We start from the raw sequence: 18,929 nt of genomic DNA, 5'->3' as shown, positions 1-18,929 counted from the left end.
ACACACACACACACACACACACACACACACACACACACACACACACACTGATTTACCCTAACCAGAGGTTTCCGCTTCCCCCACCCCTCATGTTCTTTAGGAGAAAGAGACAAATGAAATTCCAAAATTGGAGAGGCAGGATACTGCTGTTATCAATACTTTTTATTAAAAAAAAAAAAACAAGAAACAACTTCTAGAAAAAATGGTAAGGACAAAATTAGCCCAAACATTTAATATTTGTAATTGTCCAAATAGTAGAATTACTCAGATTAGTGATGAAACTGGTAAAATTCAGTTTGCAAAGATAATACTCATTACACTGGATTTACTAAGACCAAAGAGTATACCAACACTGTAGAGAATTTGGAGATATTTTTAAAAGAACAGAAAGAAATATAAATTGTCCACTTTTAACCCTAGAGTATGGTATGTATTACAGCTGTCTATATATTTGTATATTAGAATCATAGTCTTTCAGAACTAAGGGGCCTTAGACATTACCTCATCCAATCACTTTAGCTTTCAAATAAGGAAGTTGAAATTCAAAAAGTAGACAGACTTGACTAATATCAGACTAGGTTAATATTTCCCTTCTGTTGATGTATAGCAATGAGTATTTTAACCAGTTCAAAAAAATTTTTTTGACAGTTGGATATCTTTTTTAAACCTATTTAAAAATTTTTTCATGTCTCTGGGCCCTCTTATCATACCCATCGTTTTGCACTACTCTTTCCCTCCCTTCTCCCTATTGGTGTATTGTTTGCCCTTCTGAACAAAGAGTGCCTGGAATGGGCTAGTCAAAATGTTTTAAATCTTTTTTCTTTAATTGGAAAATGGAATGAATAATGCTTTTTCTTTCTGCAGCAGATTTTTTTTTTTTTTTTTTTTTTTTGCAGTACACGGGCCTCTCACTGCTGTGGCCTCTCCCGCCGCGGAGCACAGGCTCCGGACGTGCAGGCTCAGTGGCCATGGCTCACAGGCCCAGCCGCTCCTCGGCATGTGGGATCTCCCGGACCAGGGCACGAGCCCGTGTCCCCTGCATCGGCAGGCGGACTCTCAACCACTGCGCCACCAGGGAAGCCCCAGCAGCTTATTTTTGTAATGGATTGAGTAATGAGTATTATTTGTAATGAGTATTATTAAAACCACGTAGTACCATTCTCTTCTACATCCCAAACAAGAATAGGCTTAAATAGATAAATGTAGCAGGTGTATGTTTGTGAAGCTGTTTAAGAACTATCTCTTTGGGGAGGCTTTGTGGCATATGGGAATAGTTTATTCTGAACTTTTAGTTTATGTTTCTAGGCGATCATAGGAATTATGTTAAGGATAGAGCTCAAGGTAGTATATTTGAGTCTTGATAAGCATTCACTTTCCGAAAAACTTGCTGGAAACTGATATGTGCCTATGTTAATGCTCTGTTAAGTTACCTCCACCTCCCCCATATATAAAAGTAGTTAAGTTGAAATTATTTACCCTATTTTCAATATTAGACCACTTGTCATAGGTTTGTAGCTATATAAACATAACAAGGCTGAAAACTATATTTATGTTGGAGAAATTCGTGTACTATAATGATGTATTCCAAACTTGCAAATGGCTAACTATTCTGGTGACATTAGACAAGCCATTTCAGAGCCAACAGTTTGTTTCATTTTATTTCTAACCTTAAGCATGATAATCTCTTTTTAAACAGTTTTATCCAGTAAATGGTTCAGTTACATTTGTGCCATCTCCTCAGATATTTGTAATAGTTATAGCTAATATTTGTTAAGTGATTAATATGTCATACTGATGCTGGATTCTTTATATATTTTATTTAATCCTAGTAATAATCTTGTGGACTGTAGGTTATTTATTATTCCTGTTTTACAGTTGAGTAAACCGTCTTAGTAATTTAATGCAGTGTCACACAGCTAGCTAATAAGTGTCAGAATCTGAACTTGAACCCAAACTTTGTGACTCCAAAGTCTGTGCTTTACGGTTTGAATAAAAAGATGCTATCATTACCCCATATTTGTATAGTATTTTTAAAATTTCCCGTCCAAGCTACTCGTAAGTTATTCCCTCATTTTATCTTGGGTAAGATAGTTGTGTCTGAAACAGACAACCCCAAAATCTCAGGCGGAACACTATAAAAGTTAATTTCTCACTCACACAGAGAACCGTGTGGATGACTCAGGTATCCCAATTCCTTCCATCTTGTGACTCAGCTGTCCCCAGAGGCCTACTTGGAGTCAATCACTAAAATTACTATATTCAGCCAGCTAGGGAAGAGGGAAGAGAGAGAGCTCAAAGGATGATTGAAAGGATGATTTAGGGACTAGTCCTGGAAAGGGCGTACATCATTGTACTCACATTGCACTGGCCAGGACTGGATACATGGCTGCATCTAGCTGCAAATGGAAGGAAAATGAAACAGGTGGGTATAAAACATCATCTCTGCCACAGATGATACAGAGAGGTTATTGCTGAACTAAAGCCACAAAACCACTTGGTAGCTATCTATAGAACCTAGATTTCTTAGATCTGCGTATAATAGGCTCATGTTTCTGAGGAGACATTCCAGTAATTAAAAGGCTTTTTGGTTGTATTTCTAGCACCGTTGCTGACTCTTTCTCATTGGGCATCAAACATTTTACTTCTTTGTGCCTGTTACATTTTAAATAGGAATATTGTTATTGACTTACCTTATGAGGAATGATAAACTTAAAAAAAAGTTTTTCCGTGGTAATTGCCATTTTAAGTGAAGATGACATTATTGCTTTATAATATCTTTATATTTATACTCAATTGTCCTTTGAATATACAACAGTTAGCCTTGTTAGATTTTGTTTTTTAAACATGTGATGAGTTATTCTAGGCTATCTACATACCTTATATTTATTCTTGCATTCTGAATCTGAGACATTTGTTTAGGGATGAATGTTGTTTTTTAATGTTCCCCCAAACTTAACTCTTTTGGAAGGAACTGCAACTTCAAATCTTAAAGGAATAGAAGTATGTTCTAACCGAGCTAATAGTTATGAATATTGTACTAATAATATAAATTAGTGAGAACAGACACAATTTACAGAAACTGATGGTAACTTTTACTGGCAAATTAAATTCTGCCATCTCTTCAGTAGCAGTTAACCGTTTGTTATACTTCAGACTCCTTGGAGAATCTCTTGAAAGCTATGGATTCTATCTCTAGAATATACCTATATTCACAATTTAGTACACAGTTTTAGAAATTTCATGGATTTCTCTGAAGCCTATCCATGCATTAGCTGCTATTTTTAAGCATTTTTATCCTTCTCCAAAAATTTATTACCGTGCCTATTATATTTTTACTTTAACAGACTGTATAAAGAGATGTTTAATGAGTCAGTTTTTATAAGATTTATAAGGAGAGTCTGTTTCCTTAATATTATTTGGACAGCAAGAATTATGCCCAGAGCCTGCACTGCTGCTGTAGCTGAATTTCCAGCTATATTGGGGAATAGATTTATTAGAGGAAAATATGACATTTCCACATTTGACATTGACAAGATGAATGACATAAAATAACTTTAAACATTTAAATAACCTTTTTGAGCAATATCAAACTTCATTATAATGAACTTTAGTGATTTATCACTGTTCAGAGAAAGCTGTATGTGAAAATCCAAGTAATTTAATGCCTCAAATTTCTCTTAATGAACTTCTTGTTCAGATGTACAAAGGTCTGTTTATTTGGGGCCAAAATTAGCTTGTGTGCAGATACATCATTTCTAGTACATCACTTCTAGTTGTGGTCGATCAAAGGATGGCTTATGATAGTTAATTCTGTTTTTTGGTAATCAACTACTACCAAATTGTACCTAGGCATATTTAAATTTGTTATGTTGTTTGCAACTCTGTATATAGGAAATGCTATGGAAGAGAAATATTTCCTTTTTTCAGTGCCTTTGGAACCTTTATTTAACACTAGAGGAAGAGCAAGGCCAAAAAAGTGAATTAAGTTTCAAGGATATCCCCCACTGTTTATTTACCATATTTGTTTCTGAAGTTACGCACAGTGAGCTAAACTAATTTCTCTATCCTAGATCATTTGGTCAGATAACTAGTGATTCTTCTTTGTACAACTTAAATTATCTGCTATTTATTATACTAGAAAACCATTGTCACTGTGAAAAATAGAGTGCTGTCAGAAGCACATATTTATAGTCATTTAGAAAAAAAGCTTTAAATGGGATATTGATAAATATTTGTTCAGATTATGGGACTATCATATATGCTCAAATATAAAATCAGGTCTTTTTTCTTTCAAAATTATGCTTATGAAAAAAGGGAATCACTTTATTATAATTTATATCCTTGCCAAGTCACTAATATTACTGTTTGGGGAAGACATAGTCTGAAATGTCTTTATTCAGTGCTTGGTTAGAATGCACTAGAGTGAAAGTTCCACCGAACAAGGGCCTTGTCTGTCTTGTTCACTATTATATGTCTACCACCTAGAACAGTATTTGGCACATGATAGGCACTGAACATATTTGTTGAAAGAGTAAATGAATTAATGATTATAAAGAATAATGAATTAATGCATGCTTAAGCTAAAATTTCCTATGACAGCATCGTATACAGATTCAAGAATACTGTATCTCAGATCCTTTGGTAAAGGTCTCCTTTGGAAAACCGCCAAATGTTTTTCCCCCAAAGTGTATACAGCTTTCCTCTTGAGGAAAAGTTCATGCAGCACAGGGCAGCTGAAAATCAAGCAGAAAACTAAAGTCTTACTGGCCTACGGTGTCAAGGGACGGAATTTGGGACTGCTGGAATGGCTGGAAATTGAGTGGATAAATCCCAGAAAGGAGGGAATTGTAGTAGGATAGCCCTAAAGTCTATGAAAAAACTCCCCTGAAATACCTAGGTGACCCCTGAACTCTGCAGAAAGATTCCAAGGAGCTCAATGGAAAATAATAGCAGTTAGGCTGAAAAAGCTGACTATAGAGATTTCACCTGCTACTCTCTGCAGGGGAGACAATTTGGTGTTTGATTCCCACCAAATTAAGGGGTTTTAAACATTTGTGCCCAGAGACCCATTCTAAAACACAAAACCAGCCTCCACAAGTTTGACTTTATTAGCCAGTGATTTAACTGCCAGGTATAATAAAAATCCTCACTCTTAGGAGCAGATAAGAAGCTGTAAAAGTCTCTACCGCATAACATCCACAAAATCCAGTTTATAATAGACAACTACTAGACATGTGAAGAATCAGGATAATGTGATTTAAAGTCAAGACTATCCACCCCAAAATGGTAGCTGACCCTAAAATTAGCAGAATTAGCAGACTTTAAAGTAACTGTAATATATTCAGTGACCTAAAGGGAGATGCATGATCATGATGACTGAATAGATGGGCAATTTCAACAGAGAAATAGAAACTATAAAGAAGAATAAACAGTCTAGAACTGAAAAGTACAATATCTGAAATAAATATTTTACTGAATGGATTTAACAGCAGATTGGAGAAGGAAGAGGAAAAAGTTGATGAACTTGAAGCTAGATCAACAAAATTTGCCAATCCAAAGAATGGATAAAAAAGATTACAAAAAATGAACAGAGCCTTGATGGCCAGTGGGACAGTATCAAACTAACATGTGGGACTTCCCTGGTGGCCCAGTGGTTGGGAGTCCGCCTGCCGATGCAGGGGACACAGGTTCGTGCCCCGGTTCGGGAGGATCCCACATGCCGCCGAGCGGCTGGGCCCGTGAGCCATGGCCGCTGAGCCTGCGCATCCGGAGCCTGTGCTCCGTGGCGGGAGAGGCCACAGCAGTGAGAGGTCCGTGTACTGCAAAAAAAAAAAAAAAAAAAAAAAAAAAACTAACATGAATAGCAGAAAGAGAGATAAGAGACAGACATAGCAGACAGTCGGGCAAAAAATATGTTCATTGAACCCCAGCTAGGATAAATAAAAGGAAAACCACATCTAGGCATATCTTAATCAAACTGCTGCACATCGAAGATGGAAAGAAAATGTTAATGCAGCCAAAGGGGGAAAAAAACCCAGATTACTACAGAGGAATTACAATATCAATGAAGGATGACTTAATCAGAAATGATTGGAGACCAGAAGACAATGGAATGACCTATTTAAAGTTCTGAAAGGATAAAGCTATCAACCTGGAATTCTATATTCAGAACAAAATATCCATGAAAATGAAGGTGAAATAAGGACATTTTTCAAATAAACAAAACTTGAGAGAATTCATTGCTATGAAACCTGCAACACCAAGAAATGCTTAAGGAAGTTGTTCAGGCTGGAGGGAAATGACATCAGATGAAACTTGGATCCACAAGAAGGAATGAACAGTACCAGAAATGGTAAATATGTCTATAAATAGATTTTATCCTCAGAAAATACTTTGTAAGCATATAAAGCAATGAAAGAAGAACTTGGTAGATGTGACTAAATAAACATCTTAAACTTCTTCAAAAATCACAAAATTAAAGGGCAAATATTAAGAGGAAGTAAATATGAAAGATTTAAAATCAAAGAGGACCATTAATGTTCCAGTGTTAAAATGGGTAAAAAATATGAACAGATAAATCATTGATAAAATAAAGAGGGCTGTAAGCGTGAACAAACGTTCAATTTGTTTAGTAATCAAAGAAATGGAAATGAAAGTACTTACTTTTTTTTGCCACTTAGAAAAAACTATTGAAATGATATAGGGTGTTGATGAGAATTCAGGGAAGTAAGCACCTTTCCAGTTGGTGGGAGCATAAATTGGAATGAAACTGTTGGGTAGTTTATTTCAAGAACATATTTTGGAAGTCCATACCACCTAGGTAGCAAGAAATTCATACACCAAGAAGTAGCCTACCAAATTAGGTCAGAGGTATGTAGAAAGGAGATCATTATTCAATAAGTGGTGTTGAGATAACTAGCTAGCCATTTAGAAAAACTCAAATTTTGATCTCTACTTAGTCCTAACATGAAAATAAATTGAAATGGATGAAAGATGTAAACAATAAACAAATCATAGAAGTACCAGAAAGAAACATGAGCAAATTTTAAAAATATAATCTTGGAGTGAGCAAGATGTTCCAAGACAGATATAGAATCCAAAAGTCATAAAGAGAAAGATATGTTAATTTGAACACACACACACAAAATTTTAAATTCCTACATTGGAAAATTACCATACAGTTTTTAAAAAAATTTATTTGACACATAATAACAAAGTTCCTTTACATAAAAGGCCTTATACCAACAGCAGGATATGAACATGTGGTTAGTTCACAGAAAATGAAACGTGACTTGGAAACGTTTGAGAACCACATATAATACCAAATATATAGTCATTAAAATTTTTTCTTTATTCCTCATCTTCTCTCAACCTCTCAACATAAGTATATATGGCTGAAAAAGTTTAATGGCCTGTTATGCTTTTGTAATATAAAATAGTATTTTAGTAGCATCTAAAATAGAAAGTCTCGTTTCTTTATGTTCTTGATTCTCACTTGAGTATGAGATAGCTCAGGCTTCACTAGTGACCAGAATTAATGATCAATAGAAACTGTGCTGGGAATCTCTGTACCTATTCCCTCCTCACTTCAAACAAACAGAAACAACTTTATACTTAGTCCTCTTTCTGTTCTCTTCAACAGTGCTATTAAGTGTTTTTGCATTCTACTTTTATTACATTCATGTTTTAGAGGTGCTGAACATCTGGGTGTCAGACATCAGTAAAAGAAATTGAAATCAGAAACCGTTGGTACTCTTTGCTCTTATACTTAGCATTTATCAACACAAAATTACTGGATTTTCTCTGTCTTACCTTTGCGAGAAGTGACAGAAGAAACCTAATTTTAGCTGAATAACAGAGGCAGAAACAGATATTCAAGAGTATAATGGGGTTTTCTCTTGGTAAATTAATTTCTTTATTGTCTACAAACTTTATTTTGCCTAGCCTTCTATCTCCAAAATACCCTTTCATGAGTCTTAAATCACATAGGCATGTGGGTGGTTAGTAGATGCTACTAAAACATTTGTAGTTAGGAGATGTTTATTGGTTGAATATTTTAAATCTGTAATTCTTGAAGTTGTGTAATGTCAGGATATTCAACATGTCTTATTTATCTTGTAGCACAAGGGTCCCTAGCACCCCTAACCCACGGACCACTGCCAGTGGCAGCACAGCAGGAACCGGGCAGCACAACAGGAGGTGAGTGGCAGGTGAGCAAGCGAACCTTCATCTGTATTTACAGCCGCTCCCCATTGCTTGCATTACCGCCTGAGCTCCACCACCTGTCAGGTCAGTGGCAGCATTAGATTCTCATAGGAGCGCACACCCTACTTTGAACTGCGCATTCGAGGGATCTAGGTTGTGCGCTCCTTATGAGAATCTAGTGCCTGATGACCTGAGGTGGAGCTGAGAATATGATGCTGGGGAGCGGCTGCAAATACAGATTATCGTTAGCAGAGGGGTTTGACTGCACAGAGACCGTAATCAATTGCTTGCAGACTCATATCAAAACCCTATCAGTGAGTGGCAAGTGAAAACAAGCTTAGGGCTCCCACTGATTCTGCATCATGGTGAGTTGTATAATTATTTCATCATATATTACAGTGTAATAATAATAGAAGTAAAGTGCACAATAAATGTAATGCACTTGAATCATCCCGAAACCGTTTCCCCACCCCCGTCCATGGAAAAATTGTCTTCCATGAAACCAGTCCCTGGTGCCAAAAAGCTTGGGGATGGCTGCTGTAGCACTTGTGGGGTAAAGATTCTTTTCACAGTTTAAAAAGCTGGATGTAGTAAGATTGTATCACTTACAGAGAATCTTACAGCAATAACAAGCCAAAAGCAAAGATATGAACAGAATCCTCAGTTCCTCACTTCCACTTATGTGTGTTCTGCATCATAATTTATTTATCCAGTGTTTATTAGGCACCTACAATAGGTTACAAGTTGTATTAGGTACTAGAGATACAAAGCTTGTCTTACATTTCACTTCAGCTAACATTTAGCATAGTGCCTGGTTTTAGCACGTGCCAATTTCACTTTCTTCTCATAACATCTATTTGAAGTAAGTGGTATCATCCATATTTTGTAGTGGAGATCACAGACTCAGGAATGGACATTATCTGAGATTTTATAACTAACAGTGGCTGACCAGATCTTGACTCCCAAATTCTCTTCTTTATACATCCAGACTGGGTGTTTTTTATTTGCCCCTCCAGATCCACTCCTCATCCTTCCATGACTTTCTCTGTGCCCCAGAGGAGGTTGACCTAGTCTAAGAACTGCCTCACTTGGGCTCCTTTTTTGGTTTCTTGTTGGATTTAGCCAGTGTGAGGCATTGGCGGATATTGGAGATCCAGAGAAGAGAGAAGCTGGGTATTTATTCTTCCAGTTGCCATTTGACAGCTCTCTCCCTGCTCCTTCTTTCAGAAGGCTGGCAGTGGCTTCCTGAGGACTTTGCCATCCCTGTTAGTTCCTTTAACCCTACCCACACCTTTGTAAATGAGCCCTTCAGTTATCTCTTTGAAACTGCTTTGTTTTTCTGCCAGGACCCTGACTGATACATAACAGCTTTTCAAACATGGGCTACTATTTTGTATGGATTTGAGTTTTCTAACTGTTTTTATCCTGTGTTTATAAGTTGAGCATTTAAAATCTGCAACACATTTTCATGTCAAACAATATTGTAATTGTTTATTAGGTGCTTCACCTGGAATGGTCAACTTCCATAATTTTTACGAAGAATTAAAAAATAGCGTGCTGCCAAATTAGATGTATTTTATGATGCATCAGTATGAAGTTATCAGCACTTCTACTACATCTTTGGTCCATAAAGCTTTGACACGTCGTAGAAATACCTTTGTTGTGGGCTATTCCTATTTCTTAATTCCATATTCCTCAAGAGGTACAAAAAAGTTAGAATCAAAGAGATCTTGACTTTAAAGAGGTATAAACACTGTGGGCTAGAGAAGGTTAGGTAAGTAGGTTCAGGTGTTTGTCCTTCATACCAGTCTCAGGTGCTAGTCTTCAATTTAAGTACATAAAAAGGTCAGGAGGTGGGGCTCCTTTGCCAGCGATAAAAACTAATTTTTCAACCAGTTTCTTCAGGGGGATGAAAGTGTGTAGCAGCAATTGGCAGAGAGTCTTCGTTACTTGTGGAGTTGTGCTAGACTGGGAAAGAGGGGGAAAGAGAGCCATTTCTCATATTTTAATTAGCAGGTGATTGGAATTTCTTGTGACATTGGTGTTAAGAGAATTGCCTCCTATGTGATATTAGATACTTGGTTGAAAATACATAATATGGGGTCTACTTGTATTTTACTCTCCTTTTCTGTTTCACTAAGCTCTTCTAGCATCTGCAGTTACAGATCTATACTTTTATTTGGAGGAGAAAGGTATCCCCACTAAGCCAACAGCCATAACATCATGGAGGCCAACCTCAGTTATCTTTTTCCCCCACTGCTTTTCTTCATGTTATCGATGTGTTGTACTTCGACAAATCCTTGTGATAGTAAATCAGTTTAAAGAATATCCAAAGTTGGGGATTATTAGGAGTTGTATATATTTCAAATTATATCATTAAGTACATTTACTGACTCTCATCTTCTGTTCCTGCTCTGAAATGATGTAAACTACTCTAGGTTTTTAATACATAATTTATTTTGCATTTGATCCAGTAGACCTCATATTTGTCTTTGTAAACTTGGTGTGAACTAATTGGACGTTTTAAAAAGTAGAGCATGTATATGCCTAGGAGGCATGACAGTGAAATAACAAGATTTTTTCTTGTGCTTATGAAATAGTATCATCACTTCAGTGACATTGTGTCATTTTAAGAAATACTCATTTGGTATTTATTCACAGTGTCTATGTTCCTCACTTCATCTTGGCTGTGTGTGGTATTAAAGAAATCACAATATTCAAGTTCTACATTTAAAACCTTATTAAAACATTGAAGGTAATCAGGGCAGAAAAACAAGTGAACACTGTAAAAATTTCTCATCTGAGTTATAAAATGTGAGTACAGTTTAGTTAGGAGGAGAGAAAAGGGAGTGGCATTTCAGACGGGGGAATGGCTTGAATAAGGCATGGAATTGAGGGATAGTTAAGACCAGCCCTAGATGATATGTAAAATATAATTGTCTTTTGTTTTCTGCGACAATTTTTGAGATACTGATAGTGACTGGAGTTGTTTCATGAAGGCAGCTGCAGACAGATGATGGTACTGAGGCCGAGATATCAGAAGACCTGAATTTGACCCTGAACCCTGTTATTTCCTAACTGTGCAACATTTACCCTCTCTGCACTTCAGTTTTCTCATCTATCAAATCAGGATAATACCCATTCCATAGGGCAATGAAGTTTAAATCAAAAGTGCTTTAAAAGCACTTTAAAACTCTACTGTGTAGTGGTATTATTATATACAACATATTTTCCCTTATTTTTCCAACCAGCAACCCAGCTGTTTGTTTTAGAACTCAAATAATATTTTTGTCTTAATGGTGTGTGCATTTATGAGGCCGAACATAACAGTAGTACCTACAGATTGATACAGTTGATAGTTTAAAAAATTGAGTTCAAAAAGAATAGTACTGGGGCTTCCCTGGTGGCGCAGTGGTTGAGAGTCCGCCTGCCGATGCAGGGGACACGGGTTCGTGCCCCGGTCCGGGAGGATCCCACATGCCGCGGAGCGGCTGGGCCCGTGAGCCGTGGCTGCTGAGCCTGCGCGTCCGGAGCCTGTGCTCTGCAATGGGAGAGGCCACAACAGTGAGAGGCCCGCATAACGCAAAAAACCACCCCCCACCCAAAAAAGAATAGTACTATATTAAATGATGCAAATAATAGATTTTTATTTTTCATTGGAGAATAAAATCAGCTTTTTCTAAAAATAAGTAAAGTTTCTAAATCACTGAAAGTTTTTTTTATAATTTCACACATTTTTGTCATCTGTTCAAATTGGCAGAATTTCTGTAGTGCTTTTTTTTTTTGGTGGTTAAGGGTAGTCTCAGAAATCCAAGTTAGTTTACTAGTTTCTGAGTGTTTATGCAAATAAACAGTTTGATTAAAAACTCTTTGTTGTGGGTGAACCACATAATCTTAATTTCATATACCACTAGAATAATTAGGTTTAGTTCTTTACTTAATACTCTTGAGTCTCTGATTTCCCATCTGCAAAGTTAGAGTAAACTTTATGTATATGGCTAAAACTTGTATATTGTAAATCACTGAGAGGAGGGGAAGGAGGGACGAATATGTCCACACTTCAGGGTGGTGGGGTGAAATATTGACTATATCTTTTGAATCTGCTGTTATGCAGGGCCTCTTATTAATCTTGTAGGTGGCTTACAAGATGGCTTCCTTTCTTTTTAAGATGAATTCTGTAATAGCCTATAGTTTGTCATAATGTCTGAAAGATTCCCTCTAAATCTGGTGAAAATGGACTCAGCTGTTTTCAAGAGTTGTAGTAACAGAGACAAATTTAATATATATAAGTTTATAACTATTGGTTTTGTGATACATATTTCTTCTCCAGACATATCGCATTGAGTACAGAGACCCATGTCTATCTTGTTTATGGTGGTAACCTCCTGAGGTTTAGCACATGCTAGGCTTAGACTTTAACTTTGAAATTAAGCCAAAGTCCCCTTGATTGAGGCATTCCCAATACTGTTGAGTCACGTGCTTTTAGACACCTTTCATGGATTTTTTCTACAGATAGTCATTAATTTATGTGGGTTTTTTTAAATGTCTCTCGTATCTCTATACATAGGTTTTTAAGTACTACCTCACTATAGCCCCATAGGCTGAAAATGACTATAAACTGAGGTTTTTTTTTTTTTTTTTAATGGCACTTTTATTTTCAGTACCTGAACTAATGAAAAGCAAGGAGCCTTGTTTTGGAGGCCAAGCCTATAGAATTCTGTTTTTAAGTGAAAGTGTTTAGCAGACTCTCTTTAGAATTAGTGGTTCTTGACCAGCGTGTGCAACTAAATTACTGAGGAACATTTTCAAAATATACAAGTTCTGGACCACATCCTCAATTTGATTGGGTAGCTCTAGAGTGGAATATGTTTTTTGTTGTCGTTGGTGGGGTTCAATTAGCTGGGTTTTTTTTTTTGTTTGTTTGTTTTTTTTTTTGCGGTACGCGGGCCTCTCACTGTTGTGGCCTCTCCCATTGCGGAGCACAGGCTCCGGACGCGCAGGCTCAGCAGCCATGGCTCACGGGCCCAGCCGCTCCGCGGCATGTGGGATCTTCCCAGACCCGGGCATGAAACCGTGTCCCCTGCATCGGCAGGCGGACTCTCAACCACTGCGCCACCAGGGAAGCCCTTAGCTGGTTTTTTTTTAAACTATACGCAATAGATGCTCATGATACAATTGTAAACTATGCAGAAAGCAGAAAGTGAATACTAAAGATTATTCTCCCCAAGGTAGCCATTGTTAATGGTTTAACATTTTTCCAGAAATTGTGTAGGTACACGTAAACTTCTGTGGGTGCGTTTTTTTCCACATATGGGTTCATACTATACATACTATTTTGCAGTTATTATTGTTCACTCAGTATTATGTAGCGAGATCTTTTCCTTATCATTACATGTAAATTGTGGTTGGCTCCTTTATTTTTACCAGTTCCCTGTGGGACTCAAGTTATTTCCAGGTTTTGTGTGGGGCTTGTTTGCCTTGTTTTGTTTTGTTTGCTTGTATCAGCTAGGCTGCAGTGAGTTTCCTTGCACAGTATTTCTTTGCACACTTGTGTCATATTTTCTGAAGGATAAATTTTACATGTAGGATTGCTGGTCAAAGCAATTTTGAAGTTTAATAGATAGTGCCAAATTGGTTGCCCAGAGTTGCGCTGATTAGCGGTCCTCCCAACAATATGTGAGGTGCTTCTTTCAATACACGTTCACCAACCCTTTCAACCTTTGTCAGTCTGATGTGTACAAAGATGGTGTATCTGGTGTTTGAATTTTCATTTCTTTAGTGTTGTTGAACACTGTTTCCTATCTTCCTAATTTTTGTAATTCTTTTTCTCCAAACTTCCTCCTTATATCCTTGCTCATTTTACTGCTAGGTTGTACATCTTTTTCTTACTTATGTGTAAAAGCTGTTTGTATACTAAGGAAATTTGTTCATTGTTATACATGTTTTACTAATTTATCACATCATCCTACTCTGTAGTATTTTTTACCATATAAAAATATTAAATTTTTTAGTATTCAAATTTGTTTCTTTTCCTTTGATGCCTATTTGTTTATTTGCAGAATGTTTTAGGAAGTCTTCCTAAGTGGGATGACAGTATGTTCTAGTTTGCCCCGTTATCCTAGTTTAAATATTAATAGCACGTCCATTCACTCTTACTAGGTTCTTTTTTGGATAATGAATTATATGGGTATCAAATTTCTAAAAGTGTGTTTTGAAAAATTCTCCAGCTGATATTCATTAAATACCACTGGTTTAATGTTTTAAATGATAAATTCTTAGAACAGAATCCCCAAGATAGAGTCCCTCTACAGTTCTGTTCATTGATACATATATTGAACCCTGGAGTACAGAAAGCATTTTGAGATGCAAGAGAAAATAATAACTATAAAGAAGAAAATATGCAGAAATTTTTAGTTCATTTACCATCACACTCTATTTCCCTCAGAATTAAGGGAATATGCTGCAGATGATGGGAAAATATAAACTGATAGACATGAGTAAAGTTTGCCTGAGTGAAATTGTGTGGATATCACCTCAGGGAGCTTTTTTTTTTTTGACCTTTAATCGTGGTATAACAATCACCAAGAAAAATGCATTAATCATGAATCTGTGGGTCAGTGATTTATCACAAAGTGAACATACCTTTGTAACCACTATACATGTGCCTCTTCCTTTGTGCCTCTCCTCAAAAGGTAGCTACAGTACTGACTTATAACGTCATAGATTAGCTCTGTCTGTTTTGGTTTTGTTTTGTTTTGTTTTGTTTTGTTTGCGGTACGTGGGCCTCTTACTGTTGTGGCCTCTCCCGTTGTGGAGCACAGGCTCCGGATGCCCAGGCTCAGTGACCATGGCTCACGGGCTCAGCTGCTCCGCGGCATGTGGGATCTTCCCGGACTGGGGCACGAACCCGCATCCCCTGCATCGGCAGGCGGACTCTCAACCACTGCGCCACCAGGGAAGCCCAGCTCTGTCTGGTTTTGAACTTTATTTAAATGGAATTATAAAGTACACATCCTTTTATGAGAGATTCATTCTTGTTTTATGAGTAGCAGTATTTTGTTCATTTTCATTGCTTTCTGGTATACCAGAATATACCAGAATGTGGAATGAATATACCACAACTTGTTTATCCATTCTACCGTTGATGGAAATATGGGTTGTGTCCAGTGTTTGGGCTTATTATAACTAGTGTTGCTGTGAATATTGTTATGTAGATGTTTTGGTGCATGTGTGCATTCATTTCTCGTGCATTCATATCTAGGAGTATAAATTGGATAATAGAGTATCCATGTGTCCAAATTTGGTAGATACTGTTAAACAGTTTTTCAAAGTAGTTTTCCAAACTCCTACCAGCAGTCAACATCTTTGCTAATATTTGGAAATGTCAGTTGGAATTTTAGCCATTTTGCTGGGTGTGTAGTGGTCTCTCAGTGTGGCTTTAATGTGTACAACAAATGATGTTGAGCACTTTTTCATATTCTTTTGTGAAGTGCCTGTTATGTCCCTCACCCATTTTTCTATTATATTGTCTGCTTTGTCTTCTTGACGTCTAAGTATTCTTTCCATATTCTGGATACTGGTCCTTTATTAGTTTTATGTGGCAAATGTCTTCTCCCACTCCCTTAATACTGTCTCTTCATTTTATTGTAGTCCAATTTAACAGTCTTTCATTTTATGGTAAGTACTTTAGTATGTTTTGTTTAAGAAATCTTTTTGTTGAAATATTCTCTTCTGTCAACTCCTAGAAGCGTCATGATTTTACTTTTCACATTTAGATCTATGAACCATGAATTGATTTTTATGCAGGGGGTTAGCTATAGGTTAAGTTCCTTTTCTCTTCTCAGATGGTAACCAGTAAAACAGTACTATGTTGTTTTTGTTTTGTTTTTGACAAGGCCATTCTTTATGCTCAGCAGTGTCACTTTTGGCAATAAGTTAAGTATCCATGTGTATATGTGGGACTTTTTTCCTGGACTGTGTTCTGTTCCACTGGCCTTTGTATCCATCTTTGTGATGTACCACACTGTCTTCCTAATTACTGTCACTTTATAATGAGTCATTATATCTGGCAGTGTAAGAGCATCCCCTGCCCCCCCCACACACTTTGTTCTTCACAATTGTGTAAGCTCTACTTAGCCATTTGTATTTGCATGTCCATTTTATTATCAATTTTTTTTAAACTCCTAAAGGCAGTGGGAATCATTGAGGTTTGAGTGTGATAAAAATCATAAGTTTTGTACAAGATTTTTTTTTTTTTTTTTTTTTTTTTGTGGTACGCGGGCCTCTCACTGCTGTGGCTTCTCCCGTTGCGGAGCACAGGCTCCAAACGCGCAGGCTCAGCGGCCATGGCCCACGGGCGCAGCCACTCCGCAGCATGTGGGATCTTCCTGGACCGGGGCACGAACCCGCGTCCCCTGCATCGTCAGGTGGACTCTCAACCACTGCCCCACCAGGGAAGCCCTGTACAAGATTTTAAGAATAAGGTCAGCTCAAATCTAGACTCTTAAGATTAAGTAACATCCGTGTTATATCAGCATTGGTTTTATATTCTCTTGTAGACTACTCAATAAACTGGCCTTATTTAAAAAAATCAAAACCAAAAACTAATGATTAAAGAACATACTTGTTTGAAGTTTCATAGAGAGTTTGTAAGTTTATTAAGAAACATGCAATTAAATAATCTTGGTGTTTTTGTTTTGCTTTTCAGAACATCTGTGATAAGTCTACCATAAATTGAACTCCTTCAAGAATTCTCTGAAGGAACCATATAGGATTTTCTTACATCATGACTTAATCTGAATGCAAGAACAAGAAACAGGTTTTATCTCTAAATATAATGAAGGGCTGTGTGTAAACACAGACCCTGACTCAATTCTAATGAGCATTTTAGACATGAGTTTACATCGGCAAATGGGTTCAGATCGAGATCTTCAGTCTTCTGCTTCATCTGTGAGCTTGCCTTCAGTCAAAAAGGCACCCAAAAAAAGAAGAATTTCAATAGGCTCTCTGTTTCGGAGGAAAAAGGATAACAAACGTAAATCAAGGGAGCTAAATGGCGGGGTGGATGGAATTGCGAGTATTGAAAGTATACATTCCGAAATATGTACTGATAAGAACTCCATTTTCTCTACAAATACCTCCTCTGACAATGGATTAACTTCTATCAGCAAACAAGTTGGAGACTTTATAGAGTGCCCCTTGTGCCTTTTACGGCATTCTAAAGACAGATTTCCTGAGATAATGACTTGTCATCATAGATCTTGTGTGGATTGCTTACGACAATACCTAAGGATAGAAATTTCTGAAAGTAGGGTTAATATCAGTTGCCCAGAATGTACTGAACGGTTTAATCCCCACGATATTCGCTTGATATTAAGTGATGATGTCTTGATGGAAAAATATGAAGAATTTATGCTTAGACGGTGGCTCGTTGCGGATCCTGATTGTAGGTGGTGTCCAGCTCCAGACTGTGGGTAAGAAGATTTTGTTTGATTTTTCTTGAGTTAATTTTTTTCTCTGTGGATAAAATAAGAATTTGCTGACTGTTACTCAAAAGAAAAATCTTAACATGCCAGGTAATTCATTCATTCAGTAGACAGTAGACAAAAATATGTTGAGTATGTACCATGTGTCAGGGACAATGTTAGATATTAAAGGCAGGAATCTTGTCTTACTCATTTTTGTATTGTCTTTGCATCATATATTCACTTAAGACCGTTTTCAGAAGAAAAGGATAAGATGGTAGAGTGCAGGATCTAGTCCTATTTATTTTCCCCATCCATTTGGAGAATTTTTATTTTGTTATAATAGATGAAATGAGCAGACATTTTGTTTGTTTGCTTTTGGTGGGGGAGTCACTTGTTTAAACTTAAATGACCCTTTTGAAAGGTACCTTAATGCGTGCCACAGTATGATGTGTTCATGAGTTGATGTGTTCTTGAGACACAAGATCTAGAGGTTATGTAATACTTCATTTGCCTCAAGTTTTTGAATTACAAATACCATTTTCCCAATATTTAAAGTAAAATAATTTTGCTTGTATATTTGGTTATTATGTTAACAGCAGCTCCTGTTAATAGGGTATTTACCATGTATGGTTGTCAGAACTAGAAAAAAATAGTCATATGCTTTTCACGAATAAGGAAAGCCATAAACCCTGGATGAGTTTAGCATACCATTAGTAAGCCAGAGATTATAAATAAGAGTTTGGGAAAACCCAGAACTTCCAAGATTATCTGGGTATAATCAGAGACAAGGCTGAAATGTGAGTTTGATTTATCAAATGACAATTTCAGGACTCTGATCAAATCCATTATTAAAAACTTATTGAGCAGCAAATTTTCAGATTGTATTTAGTCTACCAATTCCATAATTTTAAGTGAGAAAGGTAATAGTATGTTTCTAGCCTGTGCAAATTCCATCAGTTTTCCCAGGTATCACTAGCACTTCACTGTCCACCAGGGATTTCTGTGAAACATAAAGCATTAAAAATATTAGATTATCTAATTATTTAACATTTTATGAATTCATTAGTTGTGTGAAGGACTCGGAGGTACTGTTCAGTATCACATTTGTATTATGATCTCCTATACTGCAGGATGCTTGTACTGTAACATAAATAACAAAATAATATATTAAAGATACTTTCTAAACTGGGCCAAGGTTGGCTGTGCTGCCAGGTGTATGGTAGAAGCAAACTCTGGACCTGTGAAGGGTTAAATTCT

At 36.8% G+C, this 18,929-nt stretch overlaps 1 protein-coding gene across 13 annotated transcripts in view; it reads left to right on the top strand.

Annotated features, from left to right (window-relative positions):
- RNF19A (ring finger protein 19A, RBR E3 ubiquitin protein ligase) overlaps window positions 1–18,929 on the top strand; it is a 90,495-nt gene that overhangs the window by 9,301 nt on the left and 62,265 nt on the right. For 11 of the 13 annotated variants that reach the window (XR_012327288.1, XR_012327287.1, XR_012327289.1 and 8 more), the window contains exons 2-3: window positions 8,122–8,199; window positions 16,913–17,678. Coding sequence is in view for 10 of the 13 variants with exons in the window: in XM_073794637.1 (XP_073650738.1) it covers window positions 17,005–17,678 (674 nt within the window). In the remaining 3 variants the exon portion in view is untranslated. Of the gene's footprint in view, window positions 1–8,121; window positions 8,211–16,912; window positions 17,679–18,929 lie in introns of all 13 variants that reach the window. The other 2 variants (XM_019925061.3, XM_019925062.3) reach the window with 2 other exon arrangements.

The sequence above is a fragment of the Tursiops truncatus genome, chromosome 17 (assembly GCF_011762595.2).
Source record: "Tursiops truncatus isolate mTurTru1 chromosome 17, mTurTru1.mat.Y, whole genome shotgun sequence".
In the NCBI taxonomy this organism is placed as follows: domain Eukaryota; kingdom Metazoa; phylum Chordata; class Mammalia; order Artiodactyla; family Delphinidae; genus Tursiops; species Tursiops truncatus.
Note: the sequence above shows the minus strand (reverse complement) of the source record. Positions and strands in the feature narration are given on the sequence as shown.